Source organism: Oryctolagus cuniculus, chromosome 19 (genome assembly GCF_051225735.1).
Source record: "Oryctolagus cuniculus isolate XC-2025 breed Fujian yellow rabbit chromosome 19, ASM5122573v1, whole genome shotgun sequence".
In the NCBI taxonomy this organism is placed as follows: domain Eukaryota; kingdom Metazoa; phylum Chordata; class Mammalia; order Lagomorpha; family Leporidae; genus Oryctolagus; species Oryctolagus cuniculus.
The window spans coordinates 55,181,663-55,205,542 of NC_142885.1; the positions used below are offsets into that span (position 1 = coordinate 55,181,663).

General features: G+C 40.2%; 1 protein-coding gene across 1 annotated transcript in view; it reads right to left on the bottom strand.

The window, feature by feature from the left end:
• Positions 1–23,422, bottom strand: part of LOC100353012 (phospholipid-transporting ATPase ABCA3) — a 123,591-nt gene extending 100,169 nt beyond the window's left edge. The window contains exons 1-3 of the mRNA XM_017342510.4: positions 23,288–23,422; positions 984–1,069; positions 441–705 (exon numbers count right to left, since the gene is read on the bottom strand). Coding sequence (XP_017197999.3) covers positions 441–705; positions 984–1,043 — 325 coding nt within the window. The 5' untranslated portion in view covers positions 1,044–1,069; positions 23,288–23,422. The remainder of the gene's footprint in view (positions 1–440; positions 706–983; positions 1,070–23,287) is intronic.
• Positions 23,423–23,880: the final 458 nt, after the last annotated feature.

Consider the following 23,880-nt stretch of genomic DNA (forward strand, 5'->3'; position numbering starts at 1 on the left):
TGTACTTGAGACATTTACTCGTGAAGGTCCAGCTAAAAAGTTTATGTTTCTGCGGGGCCGGCACCATGGCACACTAGGTTAATCCTCCACCTGTGGCGCTGGCATCCCATATGGGCGCTGGCTGTAGTCCCAGCTGCTCCTCTTCCATAGCTCTCTGCTGTGGCCTGGGAAAGCTGTAGAAGATGACCCAAGTCCTTGGGCCCCTGCACCCATGTGGGAGACCCAGAAGAAGCTTCTTGTTCCTGGCTTTGGACTGGCACAGCTTCCGCCATTGCGGCCATTTGAGGAGTGAACCCACGGACAGAAGACCTTTCTCTCTGTCTCTCCCTCTCACTGTCTATCTCTACCTCTCAAACAAATAAATATTTTTTAAAAAAAGGTTATGTCTTTGCTAAAACAATTTAATAATATGATTTCTACAGAAAATCTTAATTTCTAACCTTTCATGTTGGAGTTTAAATTGTCTTTCACATTTTCAACAATATTCTGTACTGCAGTACTTTTGGAAGGTACATAAGCCAATTCCCAAGGATAAGGAGTAGTAGCAGGAGCACCGATGAATGTAGGCACATTGTCAACTTGCTGAGCACTATAATTGAAAGGTCCATTCTTCTTTACAACAACAAATTTGCGTGCTAACAAAATTCCAACACCAAATACAATCGTTAAGAATATTTCTGTAAGTAAATTAATAATTCGCCGCTTCTATAGGAGGAAAAAATAAGATTATGTTAACTGACCTCAGAGGTCATTAATTTTGCAAATGGCTAATTCTTTTATATTAAGTTAAACAAATACTTCATGAAAGAATACATAAGTTGTCAAAAAGCACAGCTTCACTACAGAACTCTGTATTTGTCACATATAGCCCCTGAACTGGGAAAATGAAAACAGAATAAATTGAAATATGGTGATCAGGCTCTCATAATTTTCCCATGTGGCCAATGAACTATTGCAACAAAACTATGGATAGTTCAACTTACCTTTAAAATAAAATTCTTCCAGAGAAGACTCCTAAATGCTCTAAACTCCAACCAGGCCATTCTTCAACAAGAATGGAAGTTCAACTCTATGGAGGGAGAAAAGATTTAAATGAAAAAATATTTAAGAATATCTGACAATATGAAAATTTTACATACTTACTTAAATTTAAATTAATTTGCTAATCAAGCCTTAAAAATGATAATAATAATAAGCACTTAAAATATTTGAGAAGTTGTTTATCCCTGCATTTTTAACTTATTTAATATCCTCTTATGTACAAAATGTCAAAGAACAAAACAAAAATCAAGGAATTATTGATGTAAGCTACCAACAAAACAGTATGTATGCTTACATAACTCCAAGTCTATAATACCAGTTTAACATGCAAATTTATCAGATTTGAGTATTATTGCCCTAATAATATTGTTGAGAGGAACAGATTGGCAATTAATTGAATGTTATATCCATCTAAAATTCATGTTAAATCCTAACGCCCGAGGTAATGATATTTAGAAGTAGGAACTTTGGGAGGTGATTAGAATGAGATTAGTGCCCTTTAGTCCCAGAGTCATTCCTCTCACTATGACAGGACACAAAGAAGTGACAGCCATCTGTGAGCCAGGAAAATGATCGTTTGCCAGACACTGAAGCTACTGTATATCTTTGTACCCAGCATTCAGAACTATGAACAATAAATGTCTTCTGCTTGTAAGTCATGCAGTCTACGGTATTTTGTTATAGCATACCAAAGCAAATGGATTCATTCTTATATTTAACATTTGCTGAACACCTATCATGTGCCACACCAGATGTAGGAGAATTATGGGAAATAAAGCCAATCATTCATGATGTATTATTAATAATAATTATAATAATATAACATTAATTATTAATAACCAAGGATCTGAAGTTAGATGCTAGATCAAAATTCCAGCTCTGCCACTAATAGTGTGACTTTGAACCCTGGACTTAAATTCTTGGAGGTACGAGGAAAAGAGCTGGAATTCAGGATCGGGAATAGGGATATATTAGATTAGGATCTCCCCTTACAAGAAAGGATGAACCTGAAGGAGACTGGCCTTCATGGGGATTTAGCAGAGCTTTACACAATCTCAATCCCTAACACCAGATAAAGGTGACCCAAGACTTCAAGTGCCCACAGGTACTTGACATAAAAACAATAAATCTTTTCTGAAGAAAAATAAAAATTCCAGAGTCAACTACTCCTATGAGCATTTTCCCTCTGAATATAACATAATATAAGTATGAAAGCTATTAGAAAATCTCTATTACTAGTAGTGATATCCTTGCAACCTTGGGATAGGCACAGATTTCTTAAAGAGTATATAAAGGACATAAACCATTAAAAATGGGTTTCAGCAAAACCTAGCATATGTCTATCAGAAACCAACATCAAGAAACTAGTAGAAGTCTGGGCCTCCAGGCCCACCCTGCATAATCACAGGTTCTGGGTCTGCACAGCACACACAGCTGCCAGTTTGGCCCCTACAGATAGATATAAGATCTAGACCTGCCCAGTGCCAGGCTAGCCTCTGCAGCCTCAGGCTCAGACTGATACCATGGTAAACTGGGTCTGCAAAATCTTCCTACAGCTCCAACCTCCAGAGCAGTCCAGGAAACTAATTCTTCAGGCCTTCCCCAGGGAAAGCCAATTCCAACGGTCCCAGGCTCCAGACCAGCCCAAGAACTAGATAGTCCCTAGTGTCCTTGGGTTTTAGGTTCAAATCAGAATCAAAGTAACTTGCACAGAACCAGGTTCCAGACCCACAGATAGGCCAATCAGACCCAATAGCCTTTGGCTTTGGCTTCAAGGACTGGCCACCTGAGTAAGGGCTTCAGGTTCTCAGCACTGGGCTGGCCACTACAACCAAGGGCTTCAGGCCTACTCCAGCACCAGACTAGCACACCCAGGGACTATATCCTAAGTGGGCACCTGTAGACATGGGCTCCAGGCCTCCCTAGTGCTGGCTTTGTGTGCCCTGGTCCTGGGCTGTCTCAAATCCAAGGCCATCCCTTGTAGAACTAGACCAGAAAGTACAAATTCAGCCTCCAGGCCAGCATAAGAAGAAATAGGCTCTTAGCTGGTCCTCAAAGCCCCAGATGCTCAATAAGCCCCAGTGGCTCTAGGCACCAGGTTAATAACCAAACCATAAGCTAGGACTAGTCTTCAAAGAACCAAGATCCACGCCAGCTCAAGCACCAGGCCAGCCTCAAGTTCTGGACCATTCCATGTGGTCCTGGACTCTACAGGATTTAGGGTCCAGGCCTGCTCCAGAACACAGGGGCCAGTGTCATGCCAGGCTAGACCCAGGGCCTTAAGGTCCGAGGACATCTGCAGATCCATGCCCCAGGCCAGCCACTACAGAATCAGGAACAGAAGTGCCCTTAAAGACTCAGGTTCCAGGACCATCTCAACTCCAGGCCAGCCCCTACAGACTCAATCTCAAGGTCTACTCTACCACCAGGTTAGCTCCTCTGGACACAAGCTTCAGTCTTGGCTCCAGGAAAACAGCCTGGAAGCCCAACCTTATGGATCCAGGCTTTGGGTCATACTCAGCCAATCCAAGTATCAGATTCACCCACCTGTTGACCCAAGGACTTCAGCAGCAAACCTGTTCTTGGATCATGCCAGTTGGCCTGCTCAGAGTCACTAGATGGGCTGACTGGAGAAGGACTCTTAAACACAAAGCCAGTCTGCAAAGATTGGAATAAGTCCATAGCTTCTTCAAATCCATGGCAATAAGGAACATGAAAATCCATGGACACATTAACACAATAATCTCCCATTAGCTGAACTGAAAGAAATGGAGGTATATGAACTTTCTGACAAAGAATTCAAAATAATCATTTTAAGGAAGCTCAGCAAGGTACATGAAAATATAGAAAAAAAATCAATGAAATACAGAAGACAAAAATGACTGAAATGCAAAATTTAACAGAAAGATTAAAATTACTTTGAAAAATAAACAAATTCTGGAGCTGAAAAATACAACAGAGACCATCAACACAGAAATGACCAAGCAGGGCAAATAATAGGTGCACTCTAAAAAAAGTTGTTTGATGATATACAGTCCAAAATTAGAAAAGATGGAAAGGAATAATGAAAGCTTATGGGACTTATGAGACAGAATTAAAAGAGTGAATTTTTGAGTCATAAGTGCTCATGAAGTCTAAGAGAGAAAAGAATAGAACGCATTGGGGAAAAATATAAACAACCAGGTACAGGAATTCCAAAGATTTCTAATCATTCTCAGATGAAACAAGACTCACCAAGAAATATTACAATCAAACTGTCAAAAATCAAGCATAGGGGCAGCCATTTGTCCTAGCAGTTAAGATGCTGGTTAAAGGGACAGCACTGTGGAATAGTGGGTAAGGTAAAACCACCACCTGTGGCGCTGGCATCCTAAACAAGTACCAGCTTGTGTCCCAGCTGCTCCTTTTCCAATCTAGCTCTCTGCGATGGCCTGGGAAAGCAGTAGAGGATGGCCCAAGTGCTTGGGCCCGTGCACCCATGCTGGGGACCCAGAAGAAGCTCCAGGCTTAGAATCGGCCCAGTTCCAGCCATTGCAGCCATTTGGTAAATGAACCAGTGGATGAAGACCTTTCTCTCTGTCTGTAACTTTACCTCACAAATAGATAAATCTTAAGAAAAAAAAAAAAAAAACGATGCTGGTTGAGATACCCATATGAGAGTGTCTGGGTTTGATATCTGCTTCCAACTTGGTTGTAGTTCCCTGCTAATGCAGCCTCTGGGAGACAATAGTAATGGCTCAAGTAATTAGGTTTCTGATACCCACATGCAAGACCTGTATTTAGTTCTCAGATCCTCTTTGGCCTCAGCCAACCTCTGTCAAAGGCATTTGGAGTGAAAACTAGTGGCTGGGAGTTCTGTCTCTCAAATAGCATATAGCAGAGTTCCAATGAGGCAGCAGATTTCTCAAGAGAAACTTTACAGAACAAGAGGGAATGTGATGATATAGTCAAAGTGATGAAGGGGGTAAAAAAGACCACTGTACTTGCTAAGCCTGTCCTGCAGAAATGAAGGAGATAAACACTTTCCCACATAAACAAAAGCTACCTGAGTTCATCGCCACCAGAAGAGCCTGCAAGAAAGAGGAAATTCTCAAGCTGAAAGAAAAGGTGCTAGGTAGTAACACAGAGATACAAGAAAGAATAAAACTCATTTGTAAATGTACACAAATTGAAAATATTCCAGTACTGTAATGGTGATATGTAAATCACGTATGTGTTTAGTATGAAGGTTAACACAGAACAATCCATCTTAATACTGAATACACATTTTTCTCCAATACACACTGTTAAGTTTCAAAGACACATTAGGCCACAAAATGAGTCTTTAAAAATTCAGGAAGACTGAAATCATATCAAGCAAGAATCTTTTCCTCCCACAATGTTATAAAAACAGTATATTTCACTTTGTGTTTCTATGGGGGGTGCAAACTGTTGAAATCTTTACTTAATGTATACTAAACTGATCTTCTGTAAAAAAAAAAAAAAGAAGAAGAAGAAATTATCAATTCCCAACTTGACTCTCACTGGGATTAAACATGACAATAGGTCTGATCTGATTTCATCATCATTTAAAAAATCATCTATTATTTTTCACTTTATGTTTCTGTGTGGGAGCAAACTGTTGAAATCTTTACTTAATGTATGCTAAACTGATCTTCTGTAGATAAAGAGAATTGAAAATGAATCCTCATGTGAATGGAAGGGGAGAGGGAGTGGGAAAGGGGAGGGTTGCGGGTGGGAGGGACGTTATGGGGGGGGGCATTGTAATCCATAAGCCGTACTTTGGAAATTTATATTCATTAAATAAAAGTTAAAAAAAAAAAAACCAGACTTTAGGGCTGGCGCCGTGGCACACTAGGTTAATCCTCTGCTGGTTCTAGTTCCAGCTGCCCCTCTTCCAGTCCAGCTCTCTGCTAAGATCTGGGAAAGCAGTAGAAGATGTCCCAAGTGCTTGGGCCCCTGTAACCACATCGGAGACCAGGAGGAAACACCTGGCTCCTGCCTTTGGATCGGCGCAGCTCCAGCCATTGTGGCCACTTGGGGAGTGAACCAACAGGAGAAAGACCTTTCCGTTTCTCTCTCTCTCTCACTGTCTGTATCTCTGCCTGTCAAATAAATAAATAAAATCTTTAAAAGAAAAAAGCCAGACTTCAGTAACAGGAGATATTTTGGAAAATTCACAAACATATGGAAATTAAATAACATGCTACTGAATAACTAATGGATCAATGAAGACCTCAAAGGGAAATTAAAAATATTTTGAGAAAAATGACACTGGAAACACAACAAACTAAAACCTACAGGATATAGCAAAAGTAATTATAAGAGGAAAATTTGTAACAATAAACACCTACAGCAAACAAGATCTCTTGTTTCTCTTTGTAAGCACAAAGTTAGAAGAAGGGGAGATAAAGATGAGAGCAAACAAATGAAATAGAGGCTAGAAAAACAAAATAAAAGATCAACGAAACATCACGAAAGATAAATTTCCATGACATTGGTAAACATGTTATATATATAAACCCATATATAAACCCAAACGTATAGGCAACAATAATAAAAATAAAAATAGACAAATAGTATTACATGGAATAAGTTTCTACTCAGCAAAGGAAGCAATCAACAGTGAAAAGAAAACCTACAGAACAGAATATTTGCAAATCATACATAGTAGATAAAGAACCTAACAGCAAGAAAAAAACTAGATTAAAAAATGGACAAAGGATCTGAACAGATGTTTCTCAAAAGGAGATATATAAATGGCAGGAAGGATATGAAGAAGTGCTATCATCAGGGAAATGCAAATCAAATCCACAATGAGATGATCACCTCACACCTCTCAGAATGGCTGTGCAACACTGTTGTGAGTTCTTAGGGAGGGTTGTTATAAACGAGCAACTCTGATCCCACCTAGGCCTCTCTGCCGGTGGATAGAGATGTAACCACTTCCCAGATAGAGATGTAACCACTTCCTGGCTTCTGCCTGTGCTTCTACCATTGTCATCCAGGCCATGAGGTGATGCAGCAAATGGGTGGGCCCTCACCACAGAGTCTATACTCTGCTGTTTGGGCTTTCAGCTTCAAAACTATGGGTTACAAAAATCTCTTTTTATTCATAAGTAGTCTGTGTTGGTAAACGTTTTTCATTTTGCTACTGAAAAGTTAACACAATTTCAATTATGAAAAAATAGGCTTTTTCAAAAAATTAAAGCTGTCATATCACCCTAGCAATCCCACTCCTAGTTATACATCCAAAGGAAATGAAATCAGTATGTTGAAGAAATATCTGCACTCCCCCATTCATTGTAGCATTAGTTACAACAGCCAAGACATGGAATTGGCCTCAGTATACATCAATGGGTAAATGAATAAGGAAAATGTGACCTACACTGGGTACTCCAAAAAGTTCACAGAGGGACCAGTGTTGTGGCACAACAGGTTATGCCACTGCCAGAAATACTGCCATCCTGTGTAAGTGCTAGTTTGAGTCCCAGATGCTCCACTTCCAATCCAGCTCCCTGGCTATGAGCCTGGGAAAGTAGTGGAAGATGGCTCAAGTGTTTGGGACCCTTCCATCTTATGGGGAACCCAGATGGAACTCTAGGCTCCTGGGTTGGGTCTGGCCCAGGCCTGGCTGTTACAGCCGTTTGAGGAGTAAATGAGCAGATGGAAGACATCTCTCTCAATCTCTGTTGCTGTCTCTCTATATATATAACTCTGCTTTTCAAACAAATAAATCTTTTAAAAGTTCATAAAAATGTGCATTATTAAAAAACTGCATGGATTTCAAAATTTTTTTGCACACCAAAATAAATTGACCTTTTAATTCCATTTTTCCATGAAGCCTTTGAAAGAACTTTATATAAGCAAAGGAAGCCTTAAAAAAGAAGGAAATTCTGCCATTGTAACAACATGGATAAACCTGGAGAATATAATGTTAAGTGAAATAAGTCCAACTCAGAAATTCAAGTACTACATGATTTCACTTACATATGGAATCTAAAAGAGTTGAATTCATAGAATTACAGAGTAGAATAGTGTTAACTAGGGGCTGGATGGGATAGGTTGGGGTAGCAGTTGGGCTGGTATTGGCCAAGGAATATAAAATTTCATTTAGATAGGAGTAATAATTTCAAGAGATTTACTGTTCAATCTGGATACTATAGTTAATAATTCAATGTTATAGTCTTAAAAACTGCTAAGATTTAAACATTCATACCATAAAAAGTAAGTATGGAAGGTAATATGTATGTTAATAAGCTCAATATAGTCATTATACAATATACACACATTTCAAAACAATATGGTATATGTTAATTACATACAACTTCTATTTGTGCATTAAAATTTTTATTAACGTTAAAAACATTCTAAAATTAATAACTGTACATTTTATAGGCTATTATGTAACATTTCAATTTGTATAAACAATGTATACTGATCCAATTAGGGCAGTCAACAGTTCTCTTTCTTTGATACTACTTTACAATTGGATAATGGGTACCAAATCAGAGTTAAATCAAAGAAATAAGTTCCCAATGTTACACAGCATGGTGGGGTGACTACAGTTCATAATAATCTGTCATATTAAAGTATGAATAGAAGAAAGGAGGTACAAGGATCCAATCATTAACAAAACATCTTTAAAAAGGAAAATAAGTAGGAAAGTCACTGACTGAGAGAAATTATTCACAGAAGACCTATAAGCACTGCCTGCACTGCTGCAACCCAATAATAAAAGAACAATCCACTATTTTTAATGGTTACAAAATCTGACCATATATTTCATTTAGAAAGATGTGTGTTATACATACATACTGCTAAAAAGCACAGGAAAAACATAACCTATTGGTTAAAACCAAATGAGATATCTTCCAACAGATACTAGAACGGTTAAAATATTGACAATATTAAATAGTTGAGCAAAAAGCCTCATTAATTATCCATGATCTGTAAGATGGTACAAATATCCCTTTCTACCTAAAGGAAGGTAATAAAATCTGCCCTGAGAAAAGTGCCTGCCTTGTACCAGCAGGAGGAAATCCTTCTCATGAGAGATGGAGTTGGCCTCAAAATGGCTCTGTATAAATAAATCTACAAAGATAGCCTTTCTCACCCAATAGTTGTCCCCATGCATTTCTTACTCACCACCCCTACCTAAAATCCCTTTGCATTGTCACTTTTCTACAACTTTATTATTTTTTGTTACATAAGTATATAAGTTCTTGTTCCTAACTACTTCTTCAGATCTCTTGTCTTCCTTATAATGACTTCCACATGCATATAAAAATAGTAAAAACAATTTGTACGCTTTGCTCCTGTTAATGTCTCACAACAGTTTACTTCTCTGGACTAGTCACAGAATCTAAGAGGGTAAAAGGAAGTTTTTTCCTTTCTTAAATGCTAAACATGTGTTTCTTTATGAGAGTCTGGAATTTGGGTATATGGTAGCAAAGGGTGCCTATGTGTTCAAATGCTTAACAACAATTTGAGGTATGAGCCTCTGGCTTATTTGGGTGGAAACATCATGAGAATATGTACAACTTTACAATTCAGGGGAAGAGTGTATCCTGACTCTTCGTTGAAAGGAATGAATTCATGGAGACAGAAACCAAGATGGTGGCCAAGTAAGATGCTTCAGTGACCACCTCTCAATAGAGACACCAATTTTAACAGCAATTCATACACCAAATCACTTTCACAAGAGCTATGGAAACTAGCTAAGTGTTTGTGGATGGAATCTCTGTACTTTCCCCAGTGTTAGGTAGAGACCTGTACCCTGGTATAACAGACTTGTTTTGGCATGAATAACTATGAGGGTCACAAGGGCTTAGTGTATACCCTAAAGATTGCACAGGGCCAAATGACTGTGAGACTCAGTTGTGACCCACCTGGCACCTGCCTGCATAACTGAGGGTCTGCCATTACACTCCCACAGCTTTAGCCACACAGCAAGGAACCACAGGACTATTTGAGGACTCTGAGAGGATGGTAAAATCCAACATTAAGCATATCTTAACAGCCCCTGTCCATAGGTCAGTTCCTTCAGATAGAGCCTCTGGACTTGCTTTAGAGAAAGTAGACCTCTATGGTTCCAGCTGATCAATCTATATCTTATTTAGTATCACCAGCTGTGGCTGGTAGGAACTGCATCATTCAAGTCCACCTTAACAGCTGACAAGGGGGGCTTTGATATGTTAAGACTGCAGATTGGTGCTTCCTCACATGGGGCACCAAATGTTAGGAAAAGAGGCATAGAACAGAGAGGAAGCAGAATACAAATCTACAGCAAGACCAAATTTACTCAGAGAAAATAAATCCGCAGAGGTGGGTGACGAACTGCTGGTGTGCACATTGATGGAACATGTGGCAGGAGGCCCCAAACCCAGGGGAGCAGCCTTTTTATATGTTAGGAGGGCTGGGGTGGGGGTGGGGTGGGAGCACTAGGCAGAGGTGAATTCCTCAGAACTGGTCTTTCCTGTAGCCACCTGACCTCTGATCCTGGGGAAGAATGTGGGGGTAGGGTGTAAAGACAATAGGGTGTGAGACAGAACTGAGATTCAAGGGCAAGGATAAATTCCAGTATTATCCTCTTTTGGCCAATGAGGGAGAATGGCTGGAGCTTATGTCTTTGTTCCATCATATACCACCCTCAGGCTGCAGTGGACTTGTTGGGCTGTGGGCTCTGGATGTGATGTAGCTAGCATTGTGGCATTAGTGGACATAGGGTAAGTCTGAGTCTGCCACAGGCTTCACAACAGGAATGTAGCAATGGACTGCTCCTTTTAAGCACTTCCCCAGTTCAATACAAACAACACATCAATTGCAGATTTGGGACACATTTGAGTTTGGGGAATATAACAGGAATGAATCAGAAGAAAAATATCAACAGCCGACCTGGGTAAAACCTTGACTTTTGGTGAAAGCTAATGTTCAAATAGCAGAAGTATCCACTGGCTGAGAGAAAATGCCGGCTTACAATTTCTAGGACAGCCACAAAGTCAGATTACTGTAACTAATTCTTCATGTGCTGATGATGTCAAACACCAAAAATCACCAGGAATTTCTGGGGAAACATGACCTCATCTAAAGAACAAGAAAAGGTGCCAAAAACCAACCATCTAGCAATTGAAATTTTCAAATACTTAGATGGAAACTTTCAATTATCTATTTTATAGAAACTCAACAAACTTCAAGAGAACACAAAGAAATGATTTATCATTCTAATAGAACTGATAAAGAGGTAGAAGCAACTAGACAAAATTAAACAGGAATCCTTCAAGAGAAAAGTACACCAACTAAAAGTAAAAAATGCAACAAAGGGGCTGGCGCTGTGGTATAGTGGGTAAAGCCACTGCCTGAATTGCTGGCATCACATATGGCACCTGTTTGAGTCTCGGATGCTCCCCTTTTAATCCAGCTCTCTGTGTATGGCCTAGGAAAGTTGTGGAGGATGGCTCAAGTGCTTGGGCCCCTGCACTCACGTGCAGAGACCCAGAAGAAGCTCCTGGCTTCTGGCTTCAGATCAGCTCAGCTCTAGCAGTTTTGGCCATTTGGGGGAGTGAACCAGTGAATGGAAGATCTCTCTCTCTCTCTCTCTCTCTCTCTGTTTCTACCTCTCTCTGTAACTCTATCTTTCAAATAAATAAAATAAATCATTTCAAAAAGTACAAAAAGGAAGAATCAGTAGCAGAACATGTCAAACAGAAGAAAGAATTAATAAGCTTGAATATAGGGATTGAAATACATTGTTAGGGAAGAACAAAGAATCGTGAGGAAGTAAGAAAGCTTAAATAAATTTGGTACAGCATGGAAAGAGCAAATAGCTGAATTACAGGGATTCAAGAGGGACTTGAGAATGCCAAAGTTACAGAAAGCATATTCAGAGAGATTATGACAGAAAACTTTCCCAAACTAGAGAAGATACAACTATCCAGGTACAGGAAGGTCAAAGCTGTTGTGCTCAGGAAAGCAGAAGGAGATGGCTCAAGTGTTTGGGCCCCTACTACTTATGTGGGAAACCAGGATGAATTTTCTGGCTTCCAGCTGGCCCAGCTCTGGCCCTTGCAGCCATATGGGGAGTGAACCAGCAGATGGAAGATCTCTCTCTGATTCTCTCTCTGTAGCTCTGCCTTTCAAATGAATAAAATAAAATTTTTTTAATGAAGAATGTTCTCATACTTTAAACAGTACATAAACATTCATATCCTTACTATCAAAAATGAAAAATCATAATTACTACATTATAATGTGAAGAGATAGCCAATGTAGAAACAAGTCAAATAGAACATCAAAATTTCAAAATGTGAGGAGAAATGGATAAGTATAGAATTATTTATTAGTATTTCTTCTCTTTGTGCTTTTTGTTTATCTCTTTTCCATTGTTGTTGCCATTTCAAATGAGCTTATGATAAACAAAAGTTTTTGTAAGTCTCATTGTCACCACAAAGCACAAAATCTATAATACATTTACTAAAAATAATAAGAATCAAAACATAAATCAAATAAGTGATATGAATGAAGATAGAAAGGGAGGAAAAAGAAAAAAAAAGAACCACAATAAAAATACAAAACAAACATCAAAATGGCAGTAGTGAGACCTTATCTATCAATAACTATCCTATATGTAAGTGGACTGAATTCTCCAATTAAAAGATACAGAGTGACCACATGGATAAAACAAAAAACAAGACCCAACTATATGCTGCTTACAAGGAACTCACTTCATTGCTAAGGATAAATATAGGTTGAAAGTGAAAAGATGGAATAAGACAGTCCATGAAAATGTAACCCCAAAGAAATCAGGCGTAGCCATACTTCTCCATACTTCTACAAATAAAATAGATTTTACATCAAAAGCAGAAAAAAAGACAAGGAAGGTCATTATAAAATCAATCCAGCAAGAAACAGCAATTAAAAATATATATGCATCCAATGGTGTAGCACCCAAATATATAAAGGAAATGTTAATAGAACTAAATGGAGAGATAGACTCCAATATAATAACAGGAGGGGATTTTTAACTCTCCACTTTCAGAAATGGACCAACCATCCAGATAGAAAATTAACTAAGTAACAGCAGTGGTAAATTGCACCCTAGATCAACTGACTATATAGATATCTAAAGAACATTCTTCCCAAGAGCTCTCAAGAGTACATGGAACATTCTCCAGGATAGATCAGATGGCATGTCACAAAACTAGTCTCAAAAAATTCAAAAGACTAGAAATCACACTGAGTATCTTTTCTAACCACAATGCAGTGAAGCCAGAAATCAAAAACAGGAAAAACTTTGGGAACCACATAAATACAAAGAAATCAAGCAACTTACTCCTGAACAATCAATGGATAAAGAAACCAAAAAGAAATTTTAAAATTGCTAAAAACTAATGCAAATAGAAACACAAAACAACAAAACTTACAGGATAAAAAAAAAAAAACAGTGCTAAGATGGAAGTTTAAAGAAATCAATGCCTGCATCAAAAAAAAGCAGAAAGATCTCAAACAACATATCACTGAACCTCAAGGAAACAGAAAAATAACAAATCAAGTCCAAAATTTCTAAAAGGAATGAAATAATACAATTCAGGGCACAAATAAATGACATGAAGACTAAATTTAAAAAATTAAATGAGGGCCGTTGCCGCGGCTCAATAGGCTAATCCTCCACCTAGTGGCGCCGGCACACCGGGTTCTAGTCCCGGTCGGGGCACCGGATTCTGTCCCGGTTGCCCCTCTTCCAGGCCAGCTCTCTGCTGTGGCCCAGGAGTGCTGTGGAGAATGGGCCAAGTGCTTGGGCCCTGCACCCCATGGGAGACCAGGAGAAGCACCTGGCTCCTGCCATCGGATCAGCGCGGTGCGCCGCCCGCAGCGCGCCAGCCGTGGCGGCCATTGGAGGGTGAACCAATGGCAAAAGGAAGACCTTTCTCTCTGTCTCTCTCTCTCACTGTCCACTCTGCCTGTAAAAAAAAATTAAATGAGAAAACCTTCCCTATACTTACTCATTAAAAAAAGACAAAAAAATGTTAGTACATAAAATCAAGATGAAAATGGAAGGGTTGTGTCATGGCACAGTAGGTTAATCCACCACTTGTGAAGCAGGCATCATCAGGTTGGAGTCACAGCTGCTCTGCTTCTCATTCAGCTCCCTGCTAATGTGCCTGAGAAAGCAGTGGAAGATGGCCTAAATATCTGGGTCCTTACCAGCCACATGGGAAACCCAGATGGAGTTCCAGTATCCTGGCTTTAGCCTAGCTCAGCTCTGGCTGTTGCAGCCATCTAGGGGAATGAACTAATGGCTAGAAGATCTCTCTTTGTCTCTCTCTGCCTCTCTGCCCCCCCCCCCCAACCTTCCTGTAACTCTGCCTTTCAAATAAATAAGTAAATCTTAAAAGATGGAAATGCATTTATTAGGACTGACACCACAGAAATACAAAGTAGGTTATAGATTACAATGAACAATTATATGGCTACAAACTCAATAACCTCAAGGAAAGGGACAAATTCTTAGACACATATACCTTATCAAGGTTGAATCATGGAGAGAGAGAAAATCTAAACAAATAATGAGTAGCAAATTGAATCAGCAATAAAAACTCTCCCATCAAAGAAAATTCCAGGACCAGATGGCTTCACTGCTGAATCCTATCAAACATTTAAAGATTTATTACCAGTCCTTGGGGCAGGCATTGTGGTGCAGCAGGTTAAGCTGCTACTTGAGACACCTACATCCCATATCAGAATATTTTTTTGAGTTCTGGCTACTTAGCTTCCAATTGGGCATTACTGCTAATGCATCCTGGGAGGTGGTGGTTAATACAGCTCAAGTGCCTTGTTACATACATGGGAGACTCAGATGGAGTTCTGGGCTCCTAGGTTTGGCCTGGCCCAACTCTGGTTGTCGGAGGCATTTGGGGAGTAAACCAGTGAATGGAAGATTTCTCTCTCTCTCTCTCTCTCTCTCTCTCTCTCTCTCCCTCCCTCTCGCTTTCATTCTTCTTTTCAAGTACATAAAAATAAACATTTTAGAAAAGGACTAACTCCAATCCTTAAATTATTTCAAAAAATAATTATTCAAAATTATTATAGAATTATTCAAAATATATTCTATGAGGCAAACATCATATTGATACCAAAACCATATAAGGACACAACAATAAAAGAAAGCTACAGGCCAGTATTCCGGATGAACATAGATATAAAAATCTTCAAAAACACTAGCAAGAAGGGGCTGGCGCTGTGGCTTACTTGGTTAATCCTCCACCTGCAGCGTCGGCATCCCTTATGGGCGCTGGGTTCTAGTCCTGGCTGTTCCTCTTCCAGTCCAGCTCTCTGCTGTGGCCCAGGAAGGCAGTGGAGGATGGCCCAAGAGCTTGGGCTGCTGCACCCGCATGGGAGACCAGGAAGAAGCACCTGGCTCCTGGCTTCAGATGGGTGCAGCGCCGGCCATAGCAGCCATTTGGGGAGTGAACCAGTGGAAGGAAGACCTTTCTCTCTGTCTCTCTCTCTGTCTATAACTCTACCTGTCAAATAATAAAAAAAAAAAGCCCCATAGCTAAAGTAATTAAAATAGCATGTCATTGTCATTATAACAGACCAACAGAGCAATGGAATAGAATAGAGACACTAGAAGTACACCAATAACCAACAGCCAACCAATCTTTCATAAAGGTACTTTGATAAAGAACATGCTTTGCAAAAAGGATAGTGTTTTCAATAAGTGGTATTAGGAAAAAGTGGATATTCACATACAAAAGAATGAAGCTAGACCCTTATCTTTCACCATGCACAGAAATCAACTCAAAATGGATTATAGGCCTAAATGTAAATCCTGAAACTCTGAAACTTCTAGAAGAAAACATAGGAATAGCACATCAGGACAAAAAGGACCTTTTGGATCAGATCCCAAAAGCACAGAAAACAAAAGCAAAAGACAAATGGTTCTCATCAAATTAAAGAGCTTCTGCCCAGCAAGGAAAATAATCAACAGAGTAAGGATACAACTTACAGAATGAAAGAAGATATTTGGAAGCTAAACATCAGAAAGAGGTTAGTATCTAGAATATTTAAGGAACTCAACTCAACAGCAAATCATCATCATCATCATCATCATCATCATCATCATCTTCGTCGTTAGTAAAATGGTGCAGTCTTAGCTGTGGCGATATCTACACCACGAACACCATCCTAGGCTCTAGCCCCCGCCACCACTGCCGGAAGCCAGGTGACCACATGGCCCAATCACAGGTGTCAGCTCTACCCCCCCCCCCCAATGGGATTCACTGCTCCTACATCCCTGCCTGCCTCCCCCACAAAGGTTTAACAGGACCTGCTCCTGAACACTTTTTCCCCTCCCCACCCTTCCCCTTCTCTCCCCTCCCCTCCCCTTCCTCCCCTTCCTCCCCTTCCTCCCCTTCCCTTTCCTTCCTCTCTCTCACTCACTACCCTCTCTGTTTTTTTTTTTTTCTTCCTCGCCCTTTCCCTCCAGTCTGTCCCCCACCAATAAACTCTTTCCCTTAATCTGGTGTTTGGTGTGTTTTGTGGCGGTCTTGCAATCATTATCCAATTAAAAATGGGCAACAATTATTTCTCAAAAGAAGACATACAAAGGGCCAAGAGGTATATAAAATGGTGGACATTACTAGTCATTGGGGAAATTAAAATCAAAACTATATTGAGATAGCACAACATTCCTGTTATATGGACTATTATGGAAAAGACAATAGAAGGTAAGTGTTGGTGAGGATGTGGGAAAAAGGGAATCCTTGAACACTGTGGGTAGGACTGTAAATATGGAACACAGTATGGAAGTGCCTTAAAAAACTAAAAATAGGCTGGCGCCGCGGCGGGTTCTAGTCCCGGTTGGGGCGCCGGATTCTGTCCCGGTTGCCCCTCTTCCAGGCCAGCTCTCTGCTGTGGCCAGGGAGTGCAGTGGAGGATGGCCCAAGTCCTTGGGCCCTGCACCCCATGGGAGACCAGGAAAAAGCACCTGGCTCCTGCCATCGGATCAGTGCGGTGCGCCGGCCGCAGCGCGCTGGCCACGGCGGCCATTGGAGGGTGAACCAACGGCAAAGGAAGACCTTTCTCTCTGTCTCTCTCTCTCACTGTCCACTCTGCCTGTCAAAAAATTTAAAAAAAAAAACTAAAAATAGAATTACATATGATCCAGTAATCCCACTCCTACATATATATCCAAGGTAAATAAAATTAGTCTGTCAGACATGGACACTCCTGTGTTTAACACAGCACTATTTATGAGAGTCAAGAAATGGAAACAATCCAAGAGTCCATTCACTGATTAATGGATAAAGAAAATGTGGACACATACACAAGGGAATAATACTCAGCAATAAAAAAGATGAAATCTTGTCACATGCGACATGCATGGAATTGGTCACTACATTGAGTGAAATAAGCAAAGCACAGAAGACAAGTACCACATGGTACAGTCTTAAAAAGGGTGGTGGGGGGCCCTCATAGTATTTTAAAGTATAATGTTAGTTATCAGAGGCTGTGAAGGGAAAAGGTAAGGGAGAGTTGGGGAAAGGTTGATTAGCAGAATTAGATTATACATCAATCATAGTAAGATGTTCTGGGGTTCTACTGCATGCAGGGGTTAATATTAATGCACCACATATTTTGCTATGAAAAACAAGCTAGAAAATGGAATCTTGGATGTTTTCACTACAAAGAGATGTTGAATGTTTGAAGAGATAAATATATTTATCCTATTTGGACATTAAACAACATATACATATACTGAAACATCACACAGTACTCCATAAATATGTATAATTTTTACAAGTCTGTTAAATATTTTTAAATAAAGAAGAGACCTGCATATGGCTCCTCCAGATGCTAGTAGTGTCTTTTTCTTTATAACAGTCATGTCACTGTAACATATCTTGGCGTGAGTACAACTATATGCTGAGTACTGTGAATCCCAGCTAATCTTCAAATATGGAGGTCATCTTGGAGAACCCCTCAATCCAGGCATGAGAAGATTTTCTTTGATTATGATAATGTTGTTTTCACATGCATTTATCAAAAGACTGATGAGATTTACTATGAATATTTTACTACATGTAAATTATGATTCATTAAAACAACATGATTGGGGCCACCGCCTGCAGTGCTGTCATCCCATATGGGTACCAGTTTGTGTCCTGGCTGCTCCACTTCCAATCCAGCTCTCTGCTGTGGCCTCGCACCTGTGTGGGAGATCCAGAAGAAGCTCCTGGCTCCTGATGGGCACAGATCCAGCCATTGAAGCCAACTGGAGAGTGAACCAGTGGATGGAAGACCTCTCTCTCTCTCTGCCTCTCCTTCTCTCTCTGTGTAACTCTTTCAAGTAAATAAATAAATCTTTAAAAAAATGATAAAAGCTATTTTTTGAATGTTGTTATAACAGACCAATTCTATAAGCAATAAATTCAGTAGAATTCAAGCCTAAAAGTAAAGGATATTTCATATTTCTAAAGTCTACAATTTATGATGAATATACTGTAATTCTATCTGTGCTTCCAGTAACACATAAAACTCTATTACCAACACAAGATATTAATAACTACACAAGTACACTGAGTATAAAACAACTGAATAAAAACAGTCTAAAATTATCAACATTGACAAAAAATAAGTAGGAGTCCATATAATACCCTAGTTTAAAAAAAAATCAGGTAGGGGCTGGTGCTGTGGCATAGCAGGTAAAGCTCCTGCCTGCAGTGCTGGCATCCCATATGGGCACCAGTTCAAGTCCTGGCTGCTCCACTTTTGATCCAGCTCTCTGCTATGGCCTGGGAAAGCAGTGGAAGATGGCCCAAGTCTTTGGGCCCCTGCACCCATGTGGGGGTCCTGGAAGAAGCTCCTGGCTCTTGGCTTCAGATCGGCACAACTCTGGCCGTTGCAGCCAACTGGGGAGTGAACTAGTGGATGGAAGACCTCTCTCTCTCTCTATCTCTCTATCTCTCTATCTCTCCTTCTCTGTATAACTCTTTCAAATAAATAAATAAATCTTTAAAAAATCAGATAATAAAGGATACATTTAAAATGATTGGAGGAAAAATAGACATAAAAGCTATTAACAAAAATATTCCACATAAACTAGAAAAAATAAAGTAAAAGTGAAAAAGAATAAATGAAAATAATAGAAACAGAAAATTCTAGCGTTAAAAAAATAGACAGGGGCAGACACTTGGTATAGCAATTGAACAAGTGCTTGAGAGGCTGACTTCCTATGTCGGAGTGCCTGTGTTCAACACCTAGCCAGGTCCACTTCATGATTTCCGCTTTCTACTAATGTTCACTCTGAAAGGCTCAAGAGGTTGGGTTTCTTTCACCCATGTGGAGACCTCCATTGCATTTTGAGCTCCTGGCTTCAGCATGGACTAGCTTTGGCTGTTGCAAACATTTGGAGAGTACACCAGTAGATGAGAGATCTCTCTCTACAATTTTTTTTTTTAATTTTAAAAGATGAACTGCAGAAAAAATAACAAAACCCTGATTCTTCAAGAAAAAACAAAACCAACAAAATGTACAACTACCTTAAGAAGGGCTGCTGGTGATATAAAAATATATAAAATAAAGGAGAAAAAAGAAGGAATAACTGTTGAAGCAGAGGATTTTTTTTTAAATCTTGAGTACTTAGTTGGGTAACTATACAAACATTTAAAAATCAGGATTGAAGGAGAAATATTTTTCTTTTTTTTTTTTTAAGATTTATTTATTTTTTTGGAAGGCAGAGTTACAGGGAGAGATAGAGATAGAACAACAGCTGTGGCGGGGCAAGGCTGAAGCAGGAGCCTAGAACACCATTTTGGTCTCCCATGTAGTTTGCAGAGGCCTAAGCACTTGGACTATCTTATATTGCTTTTCCAGGAGCATTAGCAGGGAGCTGGATCAGAAGTGGTGTAGCTTGAACTAGAACTGGTGCACACATGGGATGCTAGCATTGGAGGCAGCAGCTTAATCCATTGTGCCAAACACTGGCCCCTGAATGGGAAATCTCTTAGGAGAATACAATATACCAAAGTAACCTTTTAGAAGTATAACACAGAATGATTTTCACTGAAGAAACACAAATATCATTGTATAGCAATAGAGAAATAAAGAAATGTCTCATAAAAGCATTAGATGTTTTCATAGAGAAATTCTGTCAATCCTCAAAATAACAGATAATTGCCACACTGCTTAAACTTTCTAGAACATAGAAGGAAATGATCAATTTGTCCTTAGGAAGTTTATTTAACAAACACTAAGCTGAATGCCCCCCTCCAACCCCCAAAACAACAGTAATTCTATCTAAATTAACACAAAAACACTGAATAGGACCCTATCAAACATAATCCAACTGCTTATTTTAAAATATTTTTCTTTCATGGTTCATATTTTGAGTGTACTAAGAAATTGCTCCCTACTAGAAGGCTATAAAGGCTTCCTCCTGTGTTTTCTTTTAAAAGCTTTATAATTTTAGTTTTTTCATTGGGTCTATAACCATTTTGAGTTAATTTTTGTACCTGGAACAGGTGAGGGCAACACTTTTTTTTTCATATGGAAATCCAGTTGTTCCAGCACTATTTTTTGAAAAGACTTTCCTTTACCCACTGAATTCCCCTGGCATTTTTGTGAAAGATAATTGACCACATTTTTTGTGGGTCTACTTCTATATTCTCTTTGCCATTGATCTACATGTCTATCTCTTCACCAACACCACATAGTTTTAACCACTGTAACTGTGTATAGGAAGTCTTGAAATCTAGTTTTGTAGTCCACCAGCTTTGTCCTAAAATTGCTTTGATTAATCTAGGATCTAAAATTCTACACTATTACATCTTGGAATTTTGACGGGAATGTAGTTATCTTCTCAAAGCCTCACCAGCAGTGTGTTGTAAAACCTCTGAAATTGTGTAAGTCTGAACTTTAGTAATGACTTCAAAGGCATTTCTCTTATTGTGGCAAACTTGAGAATCTTTTAAGGACTATTTTTCTTCCAACTGTTTTCTTCCTATTTTTCCAATGGTTAGTCTCACCCCTTGTATTTGTAGCATTCTGTACATTAAAGAGATCATCCCTTTGCCACACAAATTATTTTTCTCCCAGCTTGTCACTTGTTTTTGGTTTTGCTTGTGCTAACATTTACCACACAAAAACTTTATTTGAATATACTTTGTTATGAAACTTATATTGCTGGTGGATTTTCACTAATGGAGATTTTTCTCATTCACATTTTACACTTTTCCAAATTGCTATCTACTTGTTTCAACACCATTTATTAAAAAGTGCATCTTTTGCCTAGTGACTTGTCAACTAAAGGGGATGTTACCAAAAGTATTTACTAAATTTCTCACGTGCACTTTGGTTTATGTCTGAACTTTCTATTCTGTTCCATTTGTCTTTTTTAGGATTTTCATTTATTTATTTGAACAACAGAGTTACAGAGAGAGAGACACAGAAAGAGTTCTTCCATATGCTGGTTCACTCCCCAAATGGGCACAACGACAAAGGCTGGACCAGGCAAAGCCAGGAGCTTCATCCCAATGGGATTCCTGTTTCTCTCCTTCTCAGGCACATTAGCAGGGAGTTGTATAAGAAGTGGAGCAGCTGAGACTTGAACCCATGCCAATATGGGATGCCAGTGTCACAAGCAGATTAACCCCCTGAGTCACAAGGCCCACTCCCTCACTTGTCTTTCAATTTAGGTACTAAGAACACACATTTTTAAATACAGAGATTAATTTATAGTATGCTTTAATATTTGGTAGAGTTAGTCTTCATCTGACTTATTTTTCACTGTTCTATTCTTTTATGTTTATCTTTTCACATAAACTTTAGAAACAAAAGTTACATATACTGAGAGAAAAATGATATTTTTATAACATTAGGTCATCCTATTCAAGAACAAGGAATGCTTTTTCATTTATTCAAATCTTTCTGAATTTTTTCTCATATAAATTTTACACATCTTTGTTGATTTTTTTTACCAAATATTGTCTTTCCATTGCTGTTATATTCTCTTGTTTTGTATCTTTTAACAAGTTATTGTTCATATTAAAGTTATTTTAATTTCACATCTGCCACCATCTTGGATTTTTTATTGTCTGTGTTGGTTTTATAACGACCATGGTGTATTTTGATAAAAGACTTAGCTTTCTCTTAGTGTTGCCATGATATATGAGGTTTCAATAGCATGCAGGATAGAGGGTTACAAACCCAAAGTAGGTCAAATGTTGAGCTTGCTTTACAAACCATGCACCACTTATCTATGTAACTTTCAGCAATTCTGTAACCTGTATACACTGCTCTTGAGACTCAGTTCCTGGAGCCTCGAGGATACCACAATGTATTGACCCTTCCCCTTAGACCTGTCCAGCAACACCCACACCTGTTAGCCCTACTTCACCCTGCCTTAGGCACTAAGTGTTTAGATCGCACCTCCCAAGTTTCTCAACCAATGAGAAACTGGGGCAAGGGACCTCTGCAAGGAGCCGAATGTCTGAGGGAGGTGCCTCTGGTCACCCAGCTCTGGAGAGCGGGTATCAACAAACACCTCCCTTTCTGTTTCCGAGTCCATGCTTTGCTGGGTAGGGGGTTTCAGGTGGGCTTATTTCCCACAGTGTCAGCATTGATTCTCTAGGATTAAGCATTTCTATCTATAAATAGTAACAGTTTTACTGTCTTCTCTTGTCTGATTCCTTCCCCTAATACCTCCAGTACGGCGTCGAACTGCAAAATGGGTGTCATGACCATCACTATGAGCCCAAGAACAGTCTCCGACAAACTCAACTGCCTGTAGCATTAATTTCCACATATCTTTCCACGTATCTTTATTATTTACCACGTTCCAGAAAAACCAAGCATCACATTCCCAACCCCTCCACCCCAGTTACACTCTTTGGCAGGGCCGGCCAAGAACCCAGCATTTTTCCGAGTTATTTCCAATCACACTGGACATCCACCCACTGAGGCGGGCCCGACCCTTATGCCCATTTCACAGATGAGCCCCGCAGAGGAGGGCCCCACAGCCAGTGAAATGGCAGGACTGGAACCAAGCCTGACTGTGCTTCCAAAACTTTCGCGGACGTAATTCAAACCCTCAAGTCTCTCCCGGTTTGTTCAGTTGCTGAGGGGAGGGTCGCGTGTTTGTGTCCAGTGGGCGCCCTTTCGGCCTCCAGGACGTCGGAGACGGGCGGCCGGAGCAGGGCCACTAGGGCTGGAGGCGGGAAGTCCTCAGGAGGGCCGCGACACTCACCTCATGGATTCCCAACGGCCACCTCAGCCACCGCCGCCGAGGGGCGCAGGTCGACCACGCTCGGCGCCGCCTCCAACGCCTTCCCCAACCGCCCAGTCGCGCAGGCGCCCCGCGAGCCGGTTTGTGGCTTGGCCCACGCGCGCGCACGCGCAACCGAAGACAACGACTCGGGCTGGACGCCGCGCGTGCGCCTGCGAGCCCCAGTCGCCGCTTAAGGCAGCTTCCCCAAACCCACCCCCAGTGCCTGCGACTTCGACCCTGGAAGGTCAGCGCTTGTGAACCTCCACCTCCCTCTCGTGCGTTCGCTACCCCGACTCCATCCCCCTGCATTTCTCAAGCTCCCCAAGGTCTTTAATACGTGCTCCTCTGGCCGGCTGCCTCCCGTTAGCAATGCCCTATGTTGCTTAATAATTAGAATCACAGGTTCTGGGTTCCGACTGAAGGGGTGCAAATTCATTCCTGCACTACCTCTCAGCGCCCTTCGGAGCTGGACTCAACTGACAGGAGGTTAAGCTTCCTCAGCAGAGTGTCCGGGAGGAACATTGCAGGACAAGGACACTTGGTTAAGGTGTAGCCTGATTTTGCACACTCCT